At 53.4% G+C, this 18,893-nt stretch overlaps 2 protein-coding genes across 2 annotated transcripts; both read left to right on the top strand.

Annotated features, from left to right (window-relative positions):
• The first annotated feature begins 4,427 nt into the window (after window positions 1–4,427).
• On the top strand, window positions 4,428–5,299 carry BORCS6 (BLOC-1 related complex subunit 6). The gene has a single exon (XM_034768329.1). The coding sequence runs from the start codon at window positions 4,532–4,534 to the stop codon at window positions 5,246–5,248; it is 717 nt and encodes a 238-aa protein (XP_034624220.1). The 5' UTR covers window positions 4,428–4,531; the 3' UTR covers window positions 5,249–5,299.
• Window positions 5,300–8,108: 2,809 nt separating this feature from the next.
• On the top strand, window positions 8,109–17,947 carry ITPA (inosine triphosphatase). The gene is made up of 8 exons (XM_034768325.1): window positions 8,109–8,318; window positions 9,166–9,223; window positions 9,323–9,387; window positions 12,085–12,158; window positions 14,258–14,289; window positions 15,378–15,493; window positions 16,454–16,530; window positions 17,420–17,947. The coding sequence occupies exons 1-8, from the start codon at window positions 8,256–8,258 to the stop codon at window positions 17,541–17,543; spliced, it is 609 nt and encodes a 202-aa protein (XP_034624216.1). The 5' UTR covers window positions 8,109–8,255; the 3' UTR covers window positions 17,544–17,947.
• Window positions 17,948–18,893: the final 946 nt, after the last annotated feature.

Here is an 18,893-nt window from a genome sequence, read left to right as displayed (position 1 = left end):
AACAGCTTAAAATGTATAGATTCTAGTCTGACCTGTATAGCACAGGCCATTAATGCCACCCAGTTGTCCCTGTAACAAGCCCAATGTGTTTGATTGAAGCATCTTCCAGAAAGGCGTCCCATCTGGATTTGAAGAGATGGAGAATGTGCCAGTCCTATTGGGAGTTTATTAACCTTTGCATCACTCATTCCCAGTGGCTATAGCTAGAGTTGAGGGGGACAGAGTTAAGGTTGCATTGGGGGTGTGTGTGATGTATATATTCCTTAACTCTATTTCCAGGTTTTCAGTGGGTTAAGTTTAGCCACTCTCAACATTCTGGAAAGGCCTAAGACACCCAGTGGGCTACCTAAATTCTGCCTTATCAAAGTTTTTTGTTTAGCTGAAGAGCGGCTAGTCTTTATGAAGGCCAGGAAGAGCTTAGCTGGGTTAGAGAGCTGGAGCAAGGCTTCTGTGGTAAAGGAAAGAACTGAGTTATTAGGCAACTCCCAGTGTCCATCACAGCCCTGCAGCCAATACAGAACTGCTTTCCATTCCCTCCCCAAACCCCTCCCACATATTCCTTGCAACCTCCCGGAATGTCTCCATACCCCATTCACTCCACCCCTTCAGACAGCTTCCAAAATGGTAGCTGGACTTACACACAGTTATGAGACCCTACATTGCCCTGCACTCTTATCTTCCTTCTCACCAACCTTTTTGTGTGTTGTTAATTGGTATTTAATAAAAACAAACTCTTTATTTGTCTCTACACATGGTGTTTGCTGCTGGTAGTAATACATAGTGTTAGTTTGATCATTTGCTGACTGCAAATCCCAGTCAGGAATCATTACAATTTTCACACAAGGTGGCAAGTTAACAAAGCATGGCAGAGTGCTGTATAGAAAAACACATCATTGGTGCTCATTGACAAAATGTTGCCTCAAAGCCTCCCTGATTCGAATAGCCTCCCATTGTGCCCCTCTAATAAACCTGGTATCTGGCTGCTCAAATTCAGCATACAGGCAATCCTGCCTCCGTGCTCCACCCTGGGGGAAACTTTTCACCCTTAGCCTCACAAATACTATGGAGTGCGCAGCAGGCTGCTATGACCACGGGAATATTTTCTTCATTTAGGTCTAACCTGTTATAAAGGCAGCGCCAGCGTGCTTTTAATCTGCCAAAGGCACATTCTACAGTCAGTCTGCACTTGTTCAACCTATTGTTAAAGCGCTCCCTGCTACTGTCCAGGTTTCCCATGTAAGGCTTCATGAGCCATGGGAGCAAGGAGTATACTGGGTCTCCCAGGATCACTATGGGCATTTCAACATCCCCCGCTGGACTTTTCTGGTCTGGAAAGAAAGTCCCTGCTCCCAGCTTTCTGTACAGGCCAGTGTTCCTGAAGATGCACGTGTCATGCACCTTCCTGAACCACCCACGTTGATGGTAGTGAAACACCCACGGTGATCCACAAGTGCCTGCAATACCATAGACAAGTACCCCTTTCTGTTGATGTACTCTGTCACAAGATGGTCCGGGGCCAAAATTGGAATATGCTTGCCATCTATTGCCCTACTGCAGTTAGGGAATCCCATTGCCACAAAGCCCTCCACTATTTCATGCACATTGCCAAGAGTCACAGTCCTTCATAGCAGGATTAGCTGCTGCCGGAACGGTCAACTTCCTGACTCCAAACTCATTTGCGACTGACCAGTAGCAGTCTGGAGTTGTCTTCCTCCTTCTCCTTCAAATGCCTCCTCCAAACACTCCGTTGCTGCGATGCCTATAAAAAACTTGACAACGGTTAGGCTGCTGGTGTGCTGAAACCACTACTGATCCTGCTGACCAGTATTATCTCATTGGTTCCTTGTACTGCCCTGTCTGCCTCTGCTGTCTTTTGCTTTAAACTCATATTGTACGCCCTTTGGGGCAGGGGATGTCTTTTTGTTTTGTCTTTGTACAGTGCCTAGAACAGTGGGACCCTGGGCCATGACTGGGGCCCCTAGGAACTACCATAATACACCTCATAGACTTTAAGGCCAGAAGGGATCATCTAGCCTGACCTGCACGTCACAGGCCACAGAACCTCCCCCACCCCCTCCCATAATAGACCCCTAACCTCTGGCTGAGCTACTGAAGTCCTCGAATCATGAGTTAAAGACTTACAAGTTACAGAGAATTCACCATTTATACAAGTTTAAGCCTGCAAGCAACCAGGGCCCCAAGCTGCAGAGGAAGGCAAAAAATGGCCCCAGGGTCTCTGCCTATCTGACCCAGGGGAAAAATCCTTCCTGATCTCAAATATGTCTTCTCTCTTCTGTGTTGTGTCTTTTGCTCTTTACACAACAATAATCTGAAGGAATCACAGCTGGGTTCCAAATAATTGTGTTTTCTAAATATACGCTAGAGGGCCATGCATTTAACAGCTTGTGTAGGCTGAGCTCTGGGACTCCTGGTATCCCTCCATCCCCCCATAAGCTCCCTGAATGCCCTCCTCCCATCCTCTCTATTTCAAGGTCTTCCTGCAACCCCCCCAACTCCCCCAATGCCAGGGCCTCTGTATGACCCCTTCCCCTATATCCCCCCAATTTCCCTCCCCTCACAAGGAGTTGTGCATCCCCCATTCTGCATATACTAGGGTGCCCCCGTGAGGGGTTCTGTCTGCCCTCCATTTCCCCATACCAGGATCCTCTATTCTCCCCACCGTGCCAGGGCTCTGTCCCCCACATTTCCTCTTCCCCCATAGCAGGATTCCATTCTCCCCACCAGGCCAGAGGCTCTGTCCGGCTCCTGCCAGGGAAATACATCCTGCTGCTCTGACTGCTTCTGAAGCACAGTGAGCGAGCGCTCCCACACTATTTACAGGGATAGGAGCCTGTTCCTGCACACTACACTGGGCCTGGTCTACTGGACAACTTCCAATCCAGAACGGAGGCCTTTCTGGAAGAGATGCTTTAGGCCAGTGGCTCTCAACCTTTCCAGACGCCTGGACACCTTTCAGGAGTCTGATTTGGCTTGTGTTCCCCCAAGTTACACCTCACTAGCTTGCTTACAAAATCAGACATAAAAATACACTATTACTGAACAATTGCTGACTTCCTCATTTTTACCATATAATTCTAAAATAAATCAAATGGAATATAACTATTGTACTTACATTTCATTGTCTAGTATATAGAGCAGAATAAACACGTCATTGTCTGTATGACGTTTTAGTTTGTACTGACTTTACTAGTGCTTTTTTTGTAGCCTGTTGTAAAACTGGGCAAATATCTAGATGAGTTGATGCGTCCCCTGGAAGACCTCTGCATAGCCCGGGCTGAGAACCACTCCTGTAGGCAGGGCCGGCTCCAGGCACCAGCTTACCAAGCAGGTGCTTGGAGCGGCCACTTTGGAGAGGGGCGGCACGTCCAGCTGTTCGGGGGCAATTCGGCGGACGGATCGAATTGCCGTTGCAGATTGCAATCGCGGCTTTTTTTGTTGTTGTTTTTGTTTGGCTGCTTGGGGCGGCAAAAACCCTGGAGCCGGCCCTGGCTGTAGGCAAACACAAGTGATTGGGATCAATACAGAGGTAACTGGGTGAGATTCTCTGGCCCATGCTATGCAGGATGTCAAAGTAGATCAGGGGTGGCCAACCTGAGCCTGAGGAGCCAGAATTTACCAATGGACATTGTCAAAGAGACACAGTAATACATCAGCAGCCCCCCATCAGCTTCCCCCCCCACCCCGCTCCCAGTGCCTCCCACCCACCATCACACCGGCCAATCAGCGCCTCCCCCTCCCTCCCCACACCTCTCAATCAGCTGTTTTGTGGCGTGCAGGAGGCTCTGAGGGGAAAGGGGAGGAGCGAGCGCATGGCAGGCTCAGGGGAGGGGGACAGGGCCTGTGGCAGAGCCAGGGGTTGAGCAGTGAGCACCCCCGGCACACTGGAAAGTTGTCGCCTGTAGCTCCAGCCCCAGAGTCGGTCCCGATAAAATTGGGACTGTCCCAATATTTAGGCGTCTGTCCCGCGTCCCGATATTTCGCAGCTTCCTTTTTTTTTTTTTGCTCCGCCGGCGCCCCCATGTATCTAAGGAGCTGCATATTAACTTCTGAAGAGCTGCATGTGGTTCGGGAGCCAGAGGTTGGCCACCCCTGGAGTAGATGATCAGATTCCTTCTGCCTTAAGATCCATGAATCTTGCTTTCACTTCCGTGACCCTTTCTCTCCCCCTCTTCTCATTCCATCCCTCCTGCCCCTCTTCTGTCTCTTTTTCCTACCTTTTCTTTCCTCACCCTATTCCCCCTCATCCTCCCTGTCTCAATCACATTCACACCCTCTCCTGTCTCGCCTCCTCCCCCGTCCTGGTGTTGCTGCTTGTGATTTGCTCTTTGCCTCTGGGAGAGCCCAATCAGGGATCCCCCTCTCCCCAGCTCGCTCCTCCTCCTCGGAAAGGTGCAAACTGGATCGCTGGCTTTCTCCCTGCGTCCCTCCCTAGCTGCCTCTCCCTAGGCTCCTCCCCTGGTGTCGCTGTCCCCCTCCCGGCCAGTGCGCGCTGGGAGCCCCAGGCCAGAGCATGGAGAGGGGCGCAGGCCTGCCGCAGCACATCATGGCCCAGGTGCGCGTCCAAGCCCCGGGGGCCGCGGCCAGCCTGGAGGATCCGTGCCGGGAAGGCTCGCGGAGGCAGCAGGCGGCTGCCGCTGGGGACAGGCTGGCCGGAGGGCGGCTGCTGGACAGCCGCAGCTTGGATGGGATCAGCCAGGCGTACGGGGCCAGCCGAGCGCAGGAAGGGCGCCGCGCCACCATCTCCAGCGCCCTGGAGCTGGAAGGGACGGTCAGCCACGACGGGGACCTCACCCACTTCGTGGCCAACAACCTGCAGCTGAAAATCAAGCTGAGCTCCCGGGGCAGCCTGGAGGAGCCGGAGCCCCCGGGCCAGCCCTTCCCAGGGCTGGGGCGGAGCAAAGCGGCCGACATCCCCCCCATTGACCCCGCGGTGCTGACGGAGCTGGAGCGCCTGACCCAAGAGGTGGCCCACAAAGTGGACCAGATGATGAGGAGCTTGAGCGGCAGCATCCAGAACATGACGGCCCTGAGCGTGGGCTACATCCAGACCTACCGGGACGCCGTGGACAGCCTGGGCGAGTCCGTAGACATGAGCATCAAAGGGATGTACACGCTGATGGCCCGCTGCGAGGAGCTGGACCGCTCCATGCAGCCGGTCCACGCCCTGGCCAAACAGATCCGGGAGATCAAAAGGACCCTGGAGATATTCGAGTCGCTGTGCAAGTAGCGCCGGTGGAAAACATTTCTCAGCTGCTTTGTTAAGGGTGGTGGTGGGGGGGGGGGGGGCGCTGTGCTGGTTGCAAACTCCAAAAGGGAACATGTCGTGTACTGTATGCGGTTGTGTGTTTGTTTCATGTCTTGTGCTGCCATAAGTCTGTTACACTAAAACCAGACACTGCTTTGCAGAGGATCTGTCTGAAAGGGGCTAATTCCCCCTGAACGATTACTTGAACTTTTCCCACCCTCTCTGTTCGTTAGAGGGGATGGTGCATGCTCAGGATTTCCAAGGACCCTAAGGGAAGGATGCTCTCAGATTCAATAGGAATCCGGCTTCAGTGGGAGCTGGGCTGCTTTCAAAATCCCAGCTGCGAAGAACTGTCGGCCTGACAAGGAATAGTGAACTGGATTCCCTCATCTGTGTAGTTCATCTTTCCCTGTAAAATACGAATATTTATACTTAAAAAAAACCACTCTGCAATTTGCCAAACCACCTAAAATGTGTCCATACGAAAGAACTTCTGCTATTGACCCTTCCCGGTGTTATTCCTCAACAAGCCCAGTATTGCTCTCGCTCTGCTCTCTTTGAAGTGAAAGGGAGGTTTACCTTTGATTGCAATGGGGGAAGAACAAGGCCGGCGCTGAGTGCTTTTGAAATTCCCACGCTCTGCATATTTCAGCAGCCGAGGAGATTGCCCTACGAGTGGATTTGCAGGGTGCTGGCTCAGAAGCGGATTCTGAATCCTCTCCCAAAACCTCTGATGACTCTCACATTTGCTTCCACATTTAACAGCCTAACCCGTGACCTATATTAAATATGGAAGGAATGACAGCGGTGTACATATGCTCTGTGGATCTTATGCCCTTCGACTGGTTAATTTCTTTGTTTTAGTACAGCAGGGCTGCATGTACACCTCTACCTCGATAGAACGCTGTCCTCGGGAGCCAAAAAATCTTACCGTGTTATAGGTGAAACCGCGTTATATCAAACTTGATTTGATCCGCCGGCGCGCGCAGCCCAGCCCCCCTGGAGCATTGCTTTACCGCGTTATATCCGAATCCGTGTTATAGCGGGTGGCGTTATATCGGGGTAGAGGTGTATTTAATATTTGGCATGTGGTATGGAAGTGCTCCTTTCAGTGTATCTGGGGAACAGAAAGAATTAACTATAGAGCCCCAAGGCTTTCCCCAGTTCCAGAGAGGGCCAGGCTATGCTGTAAGGGGGGGAACTTAATAAAGACAGGAACTTCCTGCTCTCAGCTGTTTCCTCATCTGGAGGTGTTAAGTGACTCGGGTGGGTCTGAGTCTCTCAGCCCCTTGGTGCACTAAGGCATTTCTCTCCTGGTAAGACCCTACCGGAATGGCACACCCATGTCTGTGCGCTGCTAAAGCCCAGGGGAGTCCGGGCTAAAGAGGAGTGGAAGCGGGAGGGGATCAGAGCTTGAATCCCCCCTAGACCCAGCAAGGATCCCCCCCCAGCAGCCCGGAAGTGTGTGGGGGGATATGCAGCTGGGCCTATCAGGGCCCCCTCCCCCCCCCCCGATGGGAGCTCGCAAACTGGAGTAGGGCTAGGGTGACCAGGTGTCCAGTTTTTGACCGAAACACCCAGTTGAAAAGGGACCCTGGCGGTTCCGGTTAGCACCGCTGACCGGGCCATTAAAAGCCCGGTCAGCAGGGCTAAGGCAGGCTAGTCCCTACCTGTCCTGGGGCACTGTGCTGCACCGTGGAAGCGGCCAGCAGGTCCGATTCCTAGGCTGGGGGGCCATGGGGCTCCACGCGCTGCCCCAACCCCACGCACCAGCTCTGCGCTCCCATTGGCCAGTTCCTGGCCAATGGGAGCTGGGGAGGCAGTGCCTGTGGGCAAGAGCAGCGTGTACTGTAGAGCCAATGGGAGCTGGGGAGGCAGTGCCTGTGGTAAGAGCAGCGTGCACTGTGGAGCCTCCTGCCCCTGCCTAGGAGCCGGAGCTGCTGACCACTTCCGGGGTGCAACACGGTGCCAGGAAGCCTGCCTTTGCCCTGCTGCGCCACTGACGGGGAGCTGCCCAAGGTAAGCCTGTGCCCCAATCCCCTGCCCCAGCCCTGAGCCCCCCCATACCCCAAACCCCTCAACCCTGGCCCCACCCCAGAGCACGTAGCCCTTCCTGCACTCCAGCCCATAGACCCCGCAAACCAGAGCCCCCTCCTGTACCTGAGCCCCCACCCCCCTGCACTTCAACCTCCTGCCCCAGCCAAGAGCCCCCCCGCCCCCTGAACTCCTTATCCCCTGCCCAACCCCAGAGCCCTGATCCCCTCCTGCACCCCAACCCCCTGCCGCAACTCACAGCCCCCGCCCGCACTCCGAATAGCTCAGCCCCAGCAGGAACCCCTCTTGCACCATAAAATCCCCCATCCCCATCCCAGAGCCCTGATCCCCTCCCGCACCCCAAAACCCTGCCCCAGCCCAGGGAAAGTGAGGGAGGGGGCATGTAGGGAGCGGGGGCGGGGCCCCGGGGAAGGGGCGGGGCTAGGGGAGTCGGTTTGGTGCCCATAGACAGTTGGCAAGGCTAAGCAGGGCAGGGGGTCGGTAAAACCCCTGGTGACCCCTTCCGGGGCAGCAGAGCCGCGGCCGCGCACGGGCCAGGTGCGAGGGAGGCCACGTTACACCCAGGCCACAGCATCGCCCTGCTGGGTCTCCGCAGCCCCCCGCCCCCTCCGACAGAGCATCGGTTACCGCAGCAACCCGACAACGCACTTCCGGCCTCCAAGGCCATAGAGCTCGGGGGTGGGGGCAGAAAAGCACTTCCGGTCTGCTCCAGCTAGTGGCGGCTTGGGAGACCGGAAGTGTCTTGTCCCCGAGCCTCCCTCGCCCTTCGTCACCGGAAATGCGTACCCAGGCTCCTTTCAGTCCCCACGGCGCTGGAAGATGGGTCTCTCCTCTCATTGGCCGGTCCCGCGGGGCGGGGCTAGGCGCGTTGCCCTGGCTGCCGGGCGGCGAGGCTGTGATTGGCAGGTCAGCGCGCAGGCGCTCTGGCTCTGCTATGGCCGCCGCCGCCGGGAGGAACGTGGTGTTCGTGACCGGCAACGCCAAGAAGCTAGAGGAGGTGGGGGTTAGGGAGCTGCGCGGATTGGACGGAGGGGGCCACCGTACCGGAATGAAGCATGGCGTCCGCCAACCCCCGGACGGGGGTCTTCCGGGGGAGGGGCCTCCTCCCGCGTGCAGCGCTTGCTCCCGCCCCCGCAGCTAGCCCCGCCCCCTGCTGCCACTGCCCGCCCGTTCCGCGCGCTGCCGTCATTAGGCTCCAGAGTTAACGCCCGGGCAGGCCGGGGCTCGGGCTCCGCAAGGACTGTCGCTTCCCTGGGGACGCTCCCGACGCTGAACCTGTCACTGGACGAACCCCGTCGGGGGGTTCCGCTCCCCTGAACCGGAGCCCAGGGCTGACGAGAGGGGGGGGAAGCTGGTACAAATTACCGGGGTCCCGGGGCCTGGCTCCCCCCCCCTCGTCGCCTTACCGGGGCCCGGTGGTCCGGAAGGGGGCCCGGGGACCGGCTTCCCACCCCCTCTCGTTGCCTTACTGGGGCCCGGCTTCCTCCCCTCTCGTCGGCCTGTTTAGCCGGTCTGCCCTTGCTGGGGGCCCGAAAATTTTTTTTCACCGGGGCCCGAACCTGCTCTCAGTGTCCCTGCCGGAACCTGGTAGGAGCCTTAGAGCAAGTCCCCCCGCCATCCCTGATCCCGGCCAAACGCTGCTCCCATCCAGCACTGCCCAATGCCCACCCTGCTCCAAACTTACTGTCACTTCCCCCCCCCGCCCCATAGCGCCTGGGTCTGAGGCGGGTGTTGAGAGCTCCTGTGGCTAGGGGAGGACGGGACCAAAGTATCTCACACACTGGGCTAGGTGCTGTCCCCCACCCGCAGAGCTGGCTGAACAGCCTCTGTCTTGTTCCCAACAGGTCCTTCAGATCCTTGGGGATGCGTTTCCCTACAGACTGGTCGCAAAAAAAATTGACTGTAAGTCCGTGACTTTGTTTCTCGCTCGTTAAATGGTAACGTTTCAGCAGCCATTGGCCACCCCTCACCTCGCAATAATCCCTCCTGTCCTTGTTGCAGTGCCAGAATACCAAGGGGAACCAGACGAGATCTCGATTCAGAAATGCCGGGAAGCAGCAAATCAGGTCATTTCCTTTTCTGCTTTCCCCACTTCCACAGGTGTCAGTCAAAAATGAATAGAGATTAACCAAGAGTTTAGGCTAAATGGCCCAGCTGTTACCCACTGCATGACTACCCACTCATTTGGCACATAGTTGGTGGGGAATTAAATGGCCATGGACTGACTGGTGCCAAGAAAAAGGATGTAGAAGATTTGAATATAGCTACAGAGAAATTCCAACGGAAGCCCTTATGAGAAAGGTTCATAAATAGGGTCTTCTACGGCAAAGGCCCTTCCCTGGCCTGATCCCATTGATCTCTAGGACTGAGAGTGAGATCAGCTCAGTTGCTTTGGCAGAACATTCCTACAACTGGTTCTGTCCTAGATGATTAGTATTCTTGTCTTCTAATCTGGTAGAGCAGGGACATGGTGAAGTATAGAGTGCCCATCCGCAGAGCTCTGGCCTCTCGCTTCCCTAGAACAGAGGCTGCTGCTGTTATTAGGTACAGTAACTCCTCGTTTAATGTTGTAATTATGTTCCTGAAAAATGCGACTTGAAGCGAAACAATATTAAGCGAATCCGCTTTCCCCATAAGAATTAATGTAAATAGGGGGGGTTAGGTTCCAGGGAAATATATATCTACACACACACACACACACACACATATACACAGTATAAGTTTTAAACAAATAGTTTAATACTGTACACAGCAATTATGATTGTGAAGCTTGGTTGAGGTGGAGAAGTCAGAGGGTGGGATATTTCCCAGGGAATGCCTTGCTGCTAAATGATGAACTAGAACAGCTGAGCCCTCAAGGGTTAACACATTGTTGTTAATGTAGCCTCACACTCTACAAGGCAGCACGAATGGAGGGAGGGGAGACAGCATGGCAGAGAGAGACAGAGACACACACGTGTGAGAGAGAGAGAGACGCACATTGCCCCTTTAAGTACACTTACCCCACTCTAAATACATTGCCTGTTTAAGTAGATCCTCAAATTGAGACAGCAGCTGCTGCCAGTATGCTCCCTTCTTCCTGATTCCTGTCGTGTCCCCCCCTGCTCTGTGGAGATGGGGGGCAGGAGTGGGGGGGGAAGGGGACACCCTGACATTAGCACCCCTCTCTCCCCGCACAGCAAGCAGGAGGCTCCCAGGAGCAGCTCCAAGGCAGAGGGTAGGAGCAGCACAAGGCAATGGGGGGAGGGACAGCTGAACTGCCCGGAATAGGATGGCTGCTGCACAGGGAACTTAGGGGAACAGGGAGCTGATAGGGGGGCTGCCGGTCCACCCCGGTTCCAAGCCCCCACCAGCTAGCTCCAACGGGCTGCTCTTTCAGCAAGCAGTGGACAAAGCAGGTGGCTGCCAAACAACGTTATAAAGGAGCATTGCGCAACTTTAAACGAGCATGTTCCCTAATTAATCAACAAAGTAACAATGAAACAACGTTAACCGGGACGACGTTAAGTCAGGAGTTACTGTACCTGTTGTGGCAGGAGTGGCAAAAATGTGTGTGTGGGGGGGGCCACCGGCACCGTCCATTTCCCCTAGGGCCCACCCTTGCACTGTCCCTTGCCCCTGAGGCCCCACCTCTTCCTGCCTGGGGCCCTGCCCCTTCCCTGAGGCTCTGCCCCAGCCCCGCCTCCTCCCCGAGGCCCTACCCCTTCTCCAAGGCCCCGCCCTGCCTCTTCCCCCGGGGCCCCACCCTCACACTGCCTTTCCCACTAAGAACCCAGCCCCTGCTCACTCCTTGCACACGCCCTACAGCCGGTAAAAAGTGGGAGGACATCGCCCTCCCACTTTTAAAAGTGATGGGGCTATGGCTGCATGGACCCTCTGTTCTGGTGCCCCCGATTGCGGGTACGGGGTCAGCGCCTTTGTTCCCATCTTATCATTTGGGGGGGTAAGGAAGTAGTTCTCCACCAGCCAGTGACAGGTTGTCATCCAAAGAGCCCAGGCACAGATTTTTTTTCAGAATGAAGAAGCCAGTTAGGCCTCGGGCTCCAATGAAAGTCAGGACTGTGCAAATGCAACAACCCCCCCCCCCCCTCCATTTTAGGTTCCTCCAATACTGCCCCCCAATGAGGATGATACCCATATGAATGCTTTAGATTAGCTCTCCTCAAACTTCCAAAGGAAAGCTTATTATCTCTGCCTTGGTAGTGCTACTTCTAGCTGCAGGTGCAGAGCACAGGTTTCGTTGCTTGTTCTCTCTCTATATAATCTCCTCAGATTTAAGGAGCTTTAATGGATGCTGCGTTTTTATGAAGCCTCTAACGCAGGGGTCGGCAACGTTTGGCACGCAGATCGCCAGGGTAAGCACCCTGGCGGGCCGGGCCAGTTTATTTACCTGCTGACGCGGCAGATTTGGCCGATCGCGGCCCCCCCACTGGCCGCGGTTCGCCGTCCTGGGCCAATGGGGGTGGCGAGAAGCGGCGCGGGCAAGTGATGTGCTGGCCGTGGCTTCCCGCCACCCCCATTGGCCCGGGACGGTGAACCGCGGCCAGTGGGGGCCGTGATTGGCCGAACCTGCCACGTCAGCAGGTAAATAAACTGGCCCGGCCAGCCAGGGTGCTTACCCTGGCGATCTGCGTGCCAAACGTTGCCAACCCCTGCTCTAACGTCATGTGGAACCATAATGGATTGTAACCAAAAAGGCAGTTGAGGAGAAGGTACCTTCCCCTTAGATCTAATATTTCTGTTTCTTTGACTTCCCTCTGCAGATCCAGGGACCTGTTATCGTAGAAGACACTTGTTTGTGTTTCAATGCCTTGGGGGGCCTCCCAGGACCATATATGTAAGTAGGAGTGACTATGCTTGTAGTTCTTTCCTGTACTACGGTTTGACTGGGGCTATAGGTTTCTGAGATGTGATTCCTGGGGGCTCTCCAAACCCCAGGAGCAGAACTCTCTTTTCTGTTGTTTGCTGGTCTAGCTCCTGCAGCTTCATCCTGAAGAAAGAGGAAATGGGGAAGGGATTTGTACTCACCCGGTCCCTGCTTTGCACTTAATGCATAGTGCATGGGACAGTTCAGTGACCCTGATTTACTCCCTGCTCCTGGTTATTGCTCCTGCATCCCAACTAGGACCTGTCCCTGCGAAGGAATCCATGGGGGCTGATCCAGGCACCCTTCACTTCAAACTCAGCACAGGCATCATTTGCAGGATCGGTCTCTTAAACTGAAATTGTGGTTTAAAGTGTTTGGACCAAATTCATCCCTTGTGTAACTACACTGAAGTCATCAGGGGAGGAATTTTGTCCATTCTGCAACTTCAGTAGAGAAAGAGCTACCGAGTTTTGTTAATTCGAATCACTGGATTTATTGTATTGTATAATGGGACCCTGGAGGCTGCTGTAGTTCAACTGGAAACAAGATTTCTAAATTTAATCGCTCATAACTAAGGCTAAGATTTAGTCATGGGTGTTTTTAATAAAAGTCATAGACAGGTCACGGGCAATAAACAAAAATTCACGGGCCGTGACCTGTCCATGACTTTTATTATAAAACCCCTGACTAAATCGTAGCTGCTCCAGGGGAGCCCCAGGGGCCAATGGCTGACCCCTGCTCCGGCAGTGGGGGCTGACTGCTGACCCCACCCGCTGCTCCGAGGCCCCCCTGGACCGCTGCTCCGGGGCAGCCCCCAGAACCGCTGCTGCTCCAGTGGCTCCCGGGGTCAGCCACATCGGCTGCTGTTCCGGCGACCCCGGGGCCAGCTGCTCGGGGCTGCCCAAGCAGCAGTCAGTGCGGCTGGCCCTGGGGCCACCCAAGAAGCTGGCCTTGGGACATCCCAGCAGCAGCTGGTGAGACTCCCCCAAGGGCCAGCTGCTCGGGTGACCCCAGGGCCAGCTGCACGAGCTGCTGCAGCTGCGGAAGACCTGGAGTTCCCGGAAAGTTACGGAATCCGTGACCTCCATGACAGACTCGCAGCCTTACTCAGAACTCCTCTAGCAAAGTCCTGCCGTAGCTCTTGGCACTGCTTTTTAGTTTTGCAGTTTCTCTGCAATTTGCTCTGCTGATTCTGGTTACCAGGGCAGAAAACATGGAAGGTGGAATGTGATTACATACTTCTATAACTCACATTCTTTATTTCTTACAACAAAACTGGGCAAATGATCACTCCCCAAATGTGAGTCAATTGGCTTAGTGATTCTGGAAGGAGGAAAAAAATCTTCAAATGAAGGATTTTTTTTTACCATCTCACTGCTCATTTGTGGGAATTACTCTTCTGAACTTTTGGCCTCAGGAATACTTAGCGCTTTTATAGTTCTCTTTATTTAAAGAGCTCCCACGTATTTTACAAACTCACCTATGTGAGGTAGGTATTCTTCCCATTTTACAGGGGGGATTGCTACCGCATGGAGAACTTAAGTGATTTCCCCCAAATTGTACAGCAATTCAAGAAAGGAACCCAAGTCTCCTGGGTCCTCTGCCTTAACCATTAAACTATGCTTCCTCGCTAAAGTAATGAACATACAGGCTAGGTGGTACTGCACAACAGACTGGCCTATAATCTGAATAGCAAAATCACTGGAGTAGAGTCTTGGGCTAAAGACCCACAGGCTCTGTTATTTAAGAAATAGGCCCCAACCCTGCAAAATGAACTCCATGCAAGTTGACCCCTGGCCCAGGGAGGAGACCCACTGATTTCAGTACGACCCTCGGGGGTCTGTAACTTGCTGGTTTGGAGTCTAAATCTGCATTTCCTAATGTTTGTTAATATATAGCCCGGAGTAAGGTTTATTAAACAGTGCAAGTCCACCAGGGATTCATAGTGCTAGGAAACCTGTGCAGAGAGAAATCCGCCATAGAATGTTGCACTAGACATATTTCCGTTGTTGATGACCATGGCAGAAAATAACCCTGCCACTGACGCTTGTTCTGTTCTTACGTTGCAGAAAATGGTTTCTAGAGAAGTTAAAACCAGAAGGTATTTCCCTTTGAATTACTGCTTTTCAGAATCACATGCTCCTGTGCAATCTAGCAACAATGTGAAGTGAATCCTTTTCCTCATTGGGCTTTCATAGCTCTGCACTTGACTGGTTCCTTTGCCATCTCTGGGACTGCTCACTTCTCCCCATTCCTCACGGTCTCCATGTGTCCCATCATGTTCTGCCCTTAGCCCCTCCCTTTGCTTCATCTACACCTTATCAGTGAGAAAGATCATCTGCGCTGATGGCTTCAGCAGCCATCTCTGTGCCGATGACTCCCAAATCTACCTCTCTTCAGAGTCATATCTGCCTTGGTACTGACAACCGCGCTTCCTAATTGCCCTGCAGTTATCAGTTCAACATGGCAACACAGGAGTACAACCTTGGTGTCACCCCTCTTTCCTCCCCCCCCCCCCCCCCCCCCCCCCCCCCTCGCCTCCCCCCCCTTTCCCCCCCCCCCCCCCCCCAGACTATTACTGAATCCTGTCACTTCTTTTCCAACCTATCCAAAATCCATCCATCCATCCCCTGTATGTGCTTTCCTGATCTCCTGCTTTTTACTGATCTTCCTGTCACCCACCTCGTGTCCCTCCAGTACCACCAAACCCCCCTTCCTTGCCTGCTCTTCTGACTACACTCCAGGAGCTCCCTCTCTGCTGTCACAACTATGGGCAATGGGAAACAGACTGACCCCAAGTGACAGGAGATGTAATCTTTAGTATCAGATGAATAAAACCATTATCCTAGGCAGTTATGTAGCATCTCATCTAGGCATCGCAAAACACTTTAAAAACATTCATTAAGCCCCCTTGTAAGGATTCTGTGGAAAAGTCATGAGTAGAACCCAAGAATCCTGATCACCAGTCTCCTGAAATACCCATGAGACAGACCATTCCCTGCCTAATCCCGGTAATACTCCCTCCCCCTTGTGAGTTGGATGCAGTCTGTGGGAGGCCTGCCACGGGGGCACAAAACGTTATTGGTTTGGGATTTCCCCTCCCCTCGCTCGTCGCAGATTGCCTCTTGTCAGTTGTGCCGTGTGCCGAACGAAACGCGGAGATGATGGAATTCTCCTTCTGTTGCTTAGGTCTGTACAAGCTGTTAGCGGGGTTTGAAGACAAGTCCGCTTATGCTCTTTGCACCTTTGCATTCAGCACTGGAAACCCGGAGGACCCGGTGAAGCTGTTCAAAGGCCAGACTTGTGTAGGTATTCAGATCGCTGGGCCAAAGAAGCCTTTGCAGATAGCAGTAGGCTGGGGCGTGAGGGGGCTCGTAACATGAATCCATTCACAGCACTAATTTGCAAGGGGCTCATCTTGGCCACCTACATCCATATTTAGTCACCTACATCAATGGCCTGATTTTCCAGGGTTGCTGAGCGGCTGCAGCTCCCATAGACTTGAGTGGAAGATGTGGCTACGTGGCACATCTGAAGATCAGGCTACTCATTGTGGTGCCCAGAGGCACCGGAGTTTGAAAACGTTGGTTGAAGGTTCTGAATGATCCTCCAAGTTCTCTTGTCTCCACTCCTGAGCCTGGCGGCTGTTCAGCCCTCCAAGCCCTTGAATGCTAGGAGCAGAATGTGCGGCTGCACCATTTCAATGAGCTCCAAGCCCCATCGCCCGGCTGCACGTAGTTAACCCTTTCCTCAGATGTCCATCTTTCCAGACCCTATCGTTTTCGTTTGGATGGGTGGTTGCTCCTCTGAACTCCCTCTAATATGGCTACATCTTGCTGGTACTGAGAAGCACTGAAGTGACCAGTCTTCTCCCACCATCCATGCCCCGTGTTTCTCCTCTGCCTGTTTGTTAGTTTATCCTTCAGACAGTCAGGAGTTCTTATTGGGGGCTGAGTCCTGACGCCTCAGTGCCCTGGGATGTGTGTGTTGAGCAGGCGCGCCAGGGGAAGGTGGAGAGTGGTGCAGATCTGTCTGCCTACAGCGTGGACTTAAGAAGATGGAGCACTAAACCAAGAAGTCCTAGTTGTTTACCTTGGCCTTGTTTTGGGGGGATGCTAAACAGTCTTGTAACTTTTGGTGGTTTCCCAAAGCAGAGCTCGGTCTAAAATGTAACCGGTTCATTTTCCCGCGTGTAATGACGTGAATGTGGCAGAGCAGTGCCGAGAAAGAAACCTCTTATTTCTTCTTCCTCCCCGAATTGGCAGGGTCGCATTGTTGAGCCCAGAGGCCCCAGAGACTTTGGCTGGGATCCTTGCTTCCAGCCTGATGGTTACAACCAGACGTAAGTGACTCTTTGCCTTTAATTCCTTACTTCAGAAAATCACGAAACCAAAGGTTCTGTTAATGCATAAAGTGGAACCCGCTTACAGTGAACTCTGCCAGAGAGAAGTTGAGATGGGCTTAAAGCAGAATCCTACATCTGAACAGCTTTGACCATGGGGGACGTGGGTTGGAACCTCACAGCTCAGACTGTCTCAAGCCTGTAGGGCAGACGACCTGAGTGTGTATCTAATAAACTGTTTCCCATCCTAGGACTCCTCACAGACTTTGGAGAGATGCAGGGGTGGTTCTGCTGTTGTTTCTAGTAGCTGCTGCTAGTCGGTGGACTGTTGTTGGAGTCAGATATGGTTTTTATTGACTGACTTTCAGTGAGCTGCATCAGCCTGCCTAGAGTAGTGTCGTTCAATAAACGGACAGAGGTGGCGTTGCACAAGGGCAAATGACTGCCCAGGGCCAGGATAATGGAGACCCAGGCCCAGGGTCTGACTCTCAGGGAACTGCACTCAATTCCTTGCCCTCTGAATAAGCTGACAAAGGGCTCAGTGAGGTAAGCCTGGCAAGAGAGCCTGCTTGAGTCACAAGTAGAAATTTATGTGACAAAAGGTTGGTGCCGAAGTGAAGCCCAGAGTCAACAGAGGGCGCCCTAATCTGCACGTACAAAGCAGGCCAAGGGAACCGCTTCTGCCAACGAATGTGACAGCTACAGAATGCGCGTATCTGGTCTGTCACCAGCGGCATCTCTAAGGCCTGGCCTGACGATAACCAGGGAAGGGAGCTGGCTCAGCTTCTCAGCAGGCCGCGGGAACTCAGGTGCACCCAGTTACTGAGCAAACCAGGGTTTAGGCTCTGGTTGGGATTGTGGCTATTCCTGTTTTTCTCCCCCTCCCCAGGTATGCCGAGCTGCCCAAGGCAGTGAAGAACTCCATCTCCCATCGCTACAGAGCACTAAAAGAGCTCTCCGGCTACTTCAGTCAGCAGAACAACCCAGCAGAAGCCACCTCCACTCCCAGTTAGGCTTCTGGTGTCTTGGGGTACGTCCACACTGCAATAAATACCCCACAGCACCGAGCCTCAGAGCCCGGCTCGATTGACCCAGGCTTGGGCTGCGGGGCTAAAACTTGCAGTGTCGATGTCTGGGCTCAGGCTGGAGCCTGGCTCCGAGACCTTCCCCCCTCGCTGGTTTTCAGAGCCCGGGCTCCAGCCCGAGCCTGAACGTTTCCAGTGCAGCTTTTAGCCCTGCAGCCCGAACCCCATGACCCCAAATCAGCTGACCCGGGCCAGCCGCGAGTCTTTGATTGCAATGAAGATGTACCCTTTGGGACCCCAAACTTTTACAGAGAGTCGTCTGTGAGAGGTGGGGTCCATTGATGGTTGTCTGTACAGTCTATGTAGAATAAAGCTGCCCACTTGAAAACCGGGATGGTTTTCTGTTTCCCTTTGTTGCTTCTGAGGAGTCTGAAAAAGCCAGTGGGTCTACACTGATTTTTAGGGGCTGAAGTGCATTGGATACAGAGTTTGATGTTCGTGTTATCGCACAGCTTGTCCCAGGACGGTGGCATCCCTTTAGCCTGGATCCAGCCCTTCCCCCAGTTCAGTCTTTGTTCCTCAGGTGTTTCAGGAGTTCTCTTGTGTGGGGAGTCACTCCCTACCTTATATGGCTTTAACATATTGTGGGGACCCTTTGTTCAAAAAACAGTTCCCAGCCCAGTTTGTGGAAAAATACAGGTACCAAAATGGAGTTCAGTGTCATGTGGTGGGGTCACCTGCCCTTGCTGGATCATAGCAGCCATTACTCATAGGCTGATCAGGAACAGTCAACATGGATTCACCAAGGGCAAGTCATGCCTGACTAACCTAATTTCCTTCTATGATGAGATAACTGGCTCTGTGGATGAGGGAAAAGCAGTGGATGTGTTACTCCTTGACTTTAGCAAAGCTTTTGATACGGTCTCCCATGGTATTCTTGCCAGTAAATTAAGGAAGTATGGGCTGGATGAATGGACTATAAGGGGGATAGAAAGCTGGCTAGATCATCGGTCTCAACGGGTAGCGATCAATGGCTCCACGTCTAGTTGGCAGCCGGTATCAAGCGGAGTGCCCCAAGGGTCGGTCCTGGGGCCGGTTTTGTTCAATATTTTCATTAATGATCTGGAGGATGGTGTGGATTGCACTCTCAGCAACTTTGCAGAATACAATAAACTGGGAGGAGTGGTAGATACGTTGGAGGGTAGGAATAGGATACAGAGGGATCTAAACAAATTAGAGGATTGTTCCAAAAGAAATCTGATGAGGTTCAACAAGAACAAGTGCAGAGTCCTGCACTTAGGACAGAAGAATCCCATGCACTGCCATAGACTAGGGACT

Source organism: Trachemys scripta, chromosome 4, assembly GCF_013100865.1.
Source record: "Trachemys scripta elegans isolate TJP31775 chromosome 4, CAS_Tse_1.0, whole genome shotgun sequence".
Taxonomy (NCBI): domain Eukaryota; kingdom Metazoa; phylum Chordata; order Testudines; family Emydidae; genus Trachemys; species Trachemys scripta.
The sequence above is the reverse complement of the archived record's forward strand: the minus strand, read 5'-3'. Positions and strand labels throughout refer to the sequence as shown.

What these genes read in the sequence shown, in the direction of transcription:
- BORCS6 (XM_034768329.1), top strand. Translation starts at nt 4,532, where the DNA reads ATGGAGAGGGGCGCAGGCCTGCCGCAGCACATCATGGCCCAGGTGCGC.
- ITPA (XM_034768325.1), top strand. Translation starts at nt 8,256, where the DNA reads ATGGCCGCCGCCGCCGGGAGGAACGTGGTGTTCGTGACCGGCAACGCC. An exon ending in AGAGAAGTTAAAACCAGAAG is followed by an intron (nt 14,290 to 15,377) that starts GTATTTCCCTTT and finishes TCTGTTGCTTAG; the next exon opens with GTCTGTACAAGCTGTTAGCG. An exon ending in CCTGATGGTTACAACCAGAC is followed by an intron (nt 16,531 to 17,419) that starts GTAAGTGACTCT and finishes CCCCCTCCCCAG; the next exon opens with GTATGCCGAGCTGCCCAAGG.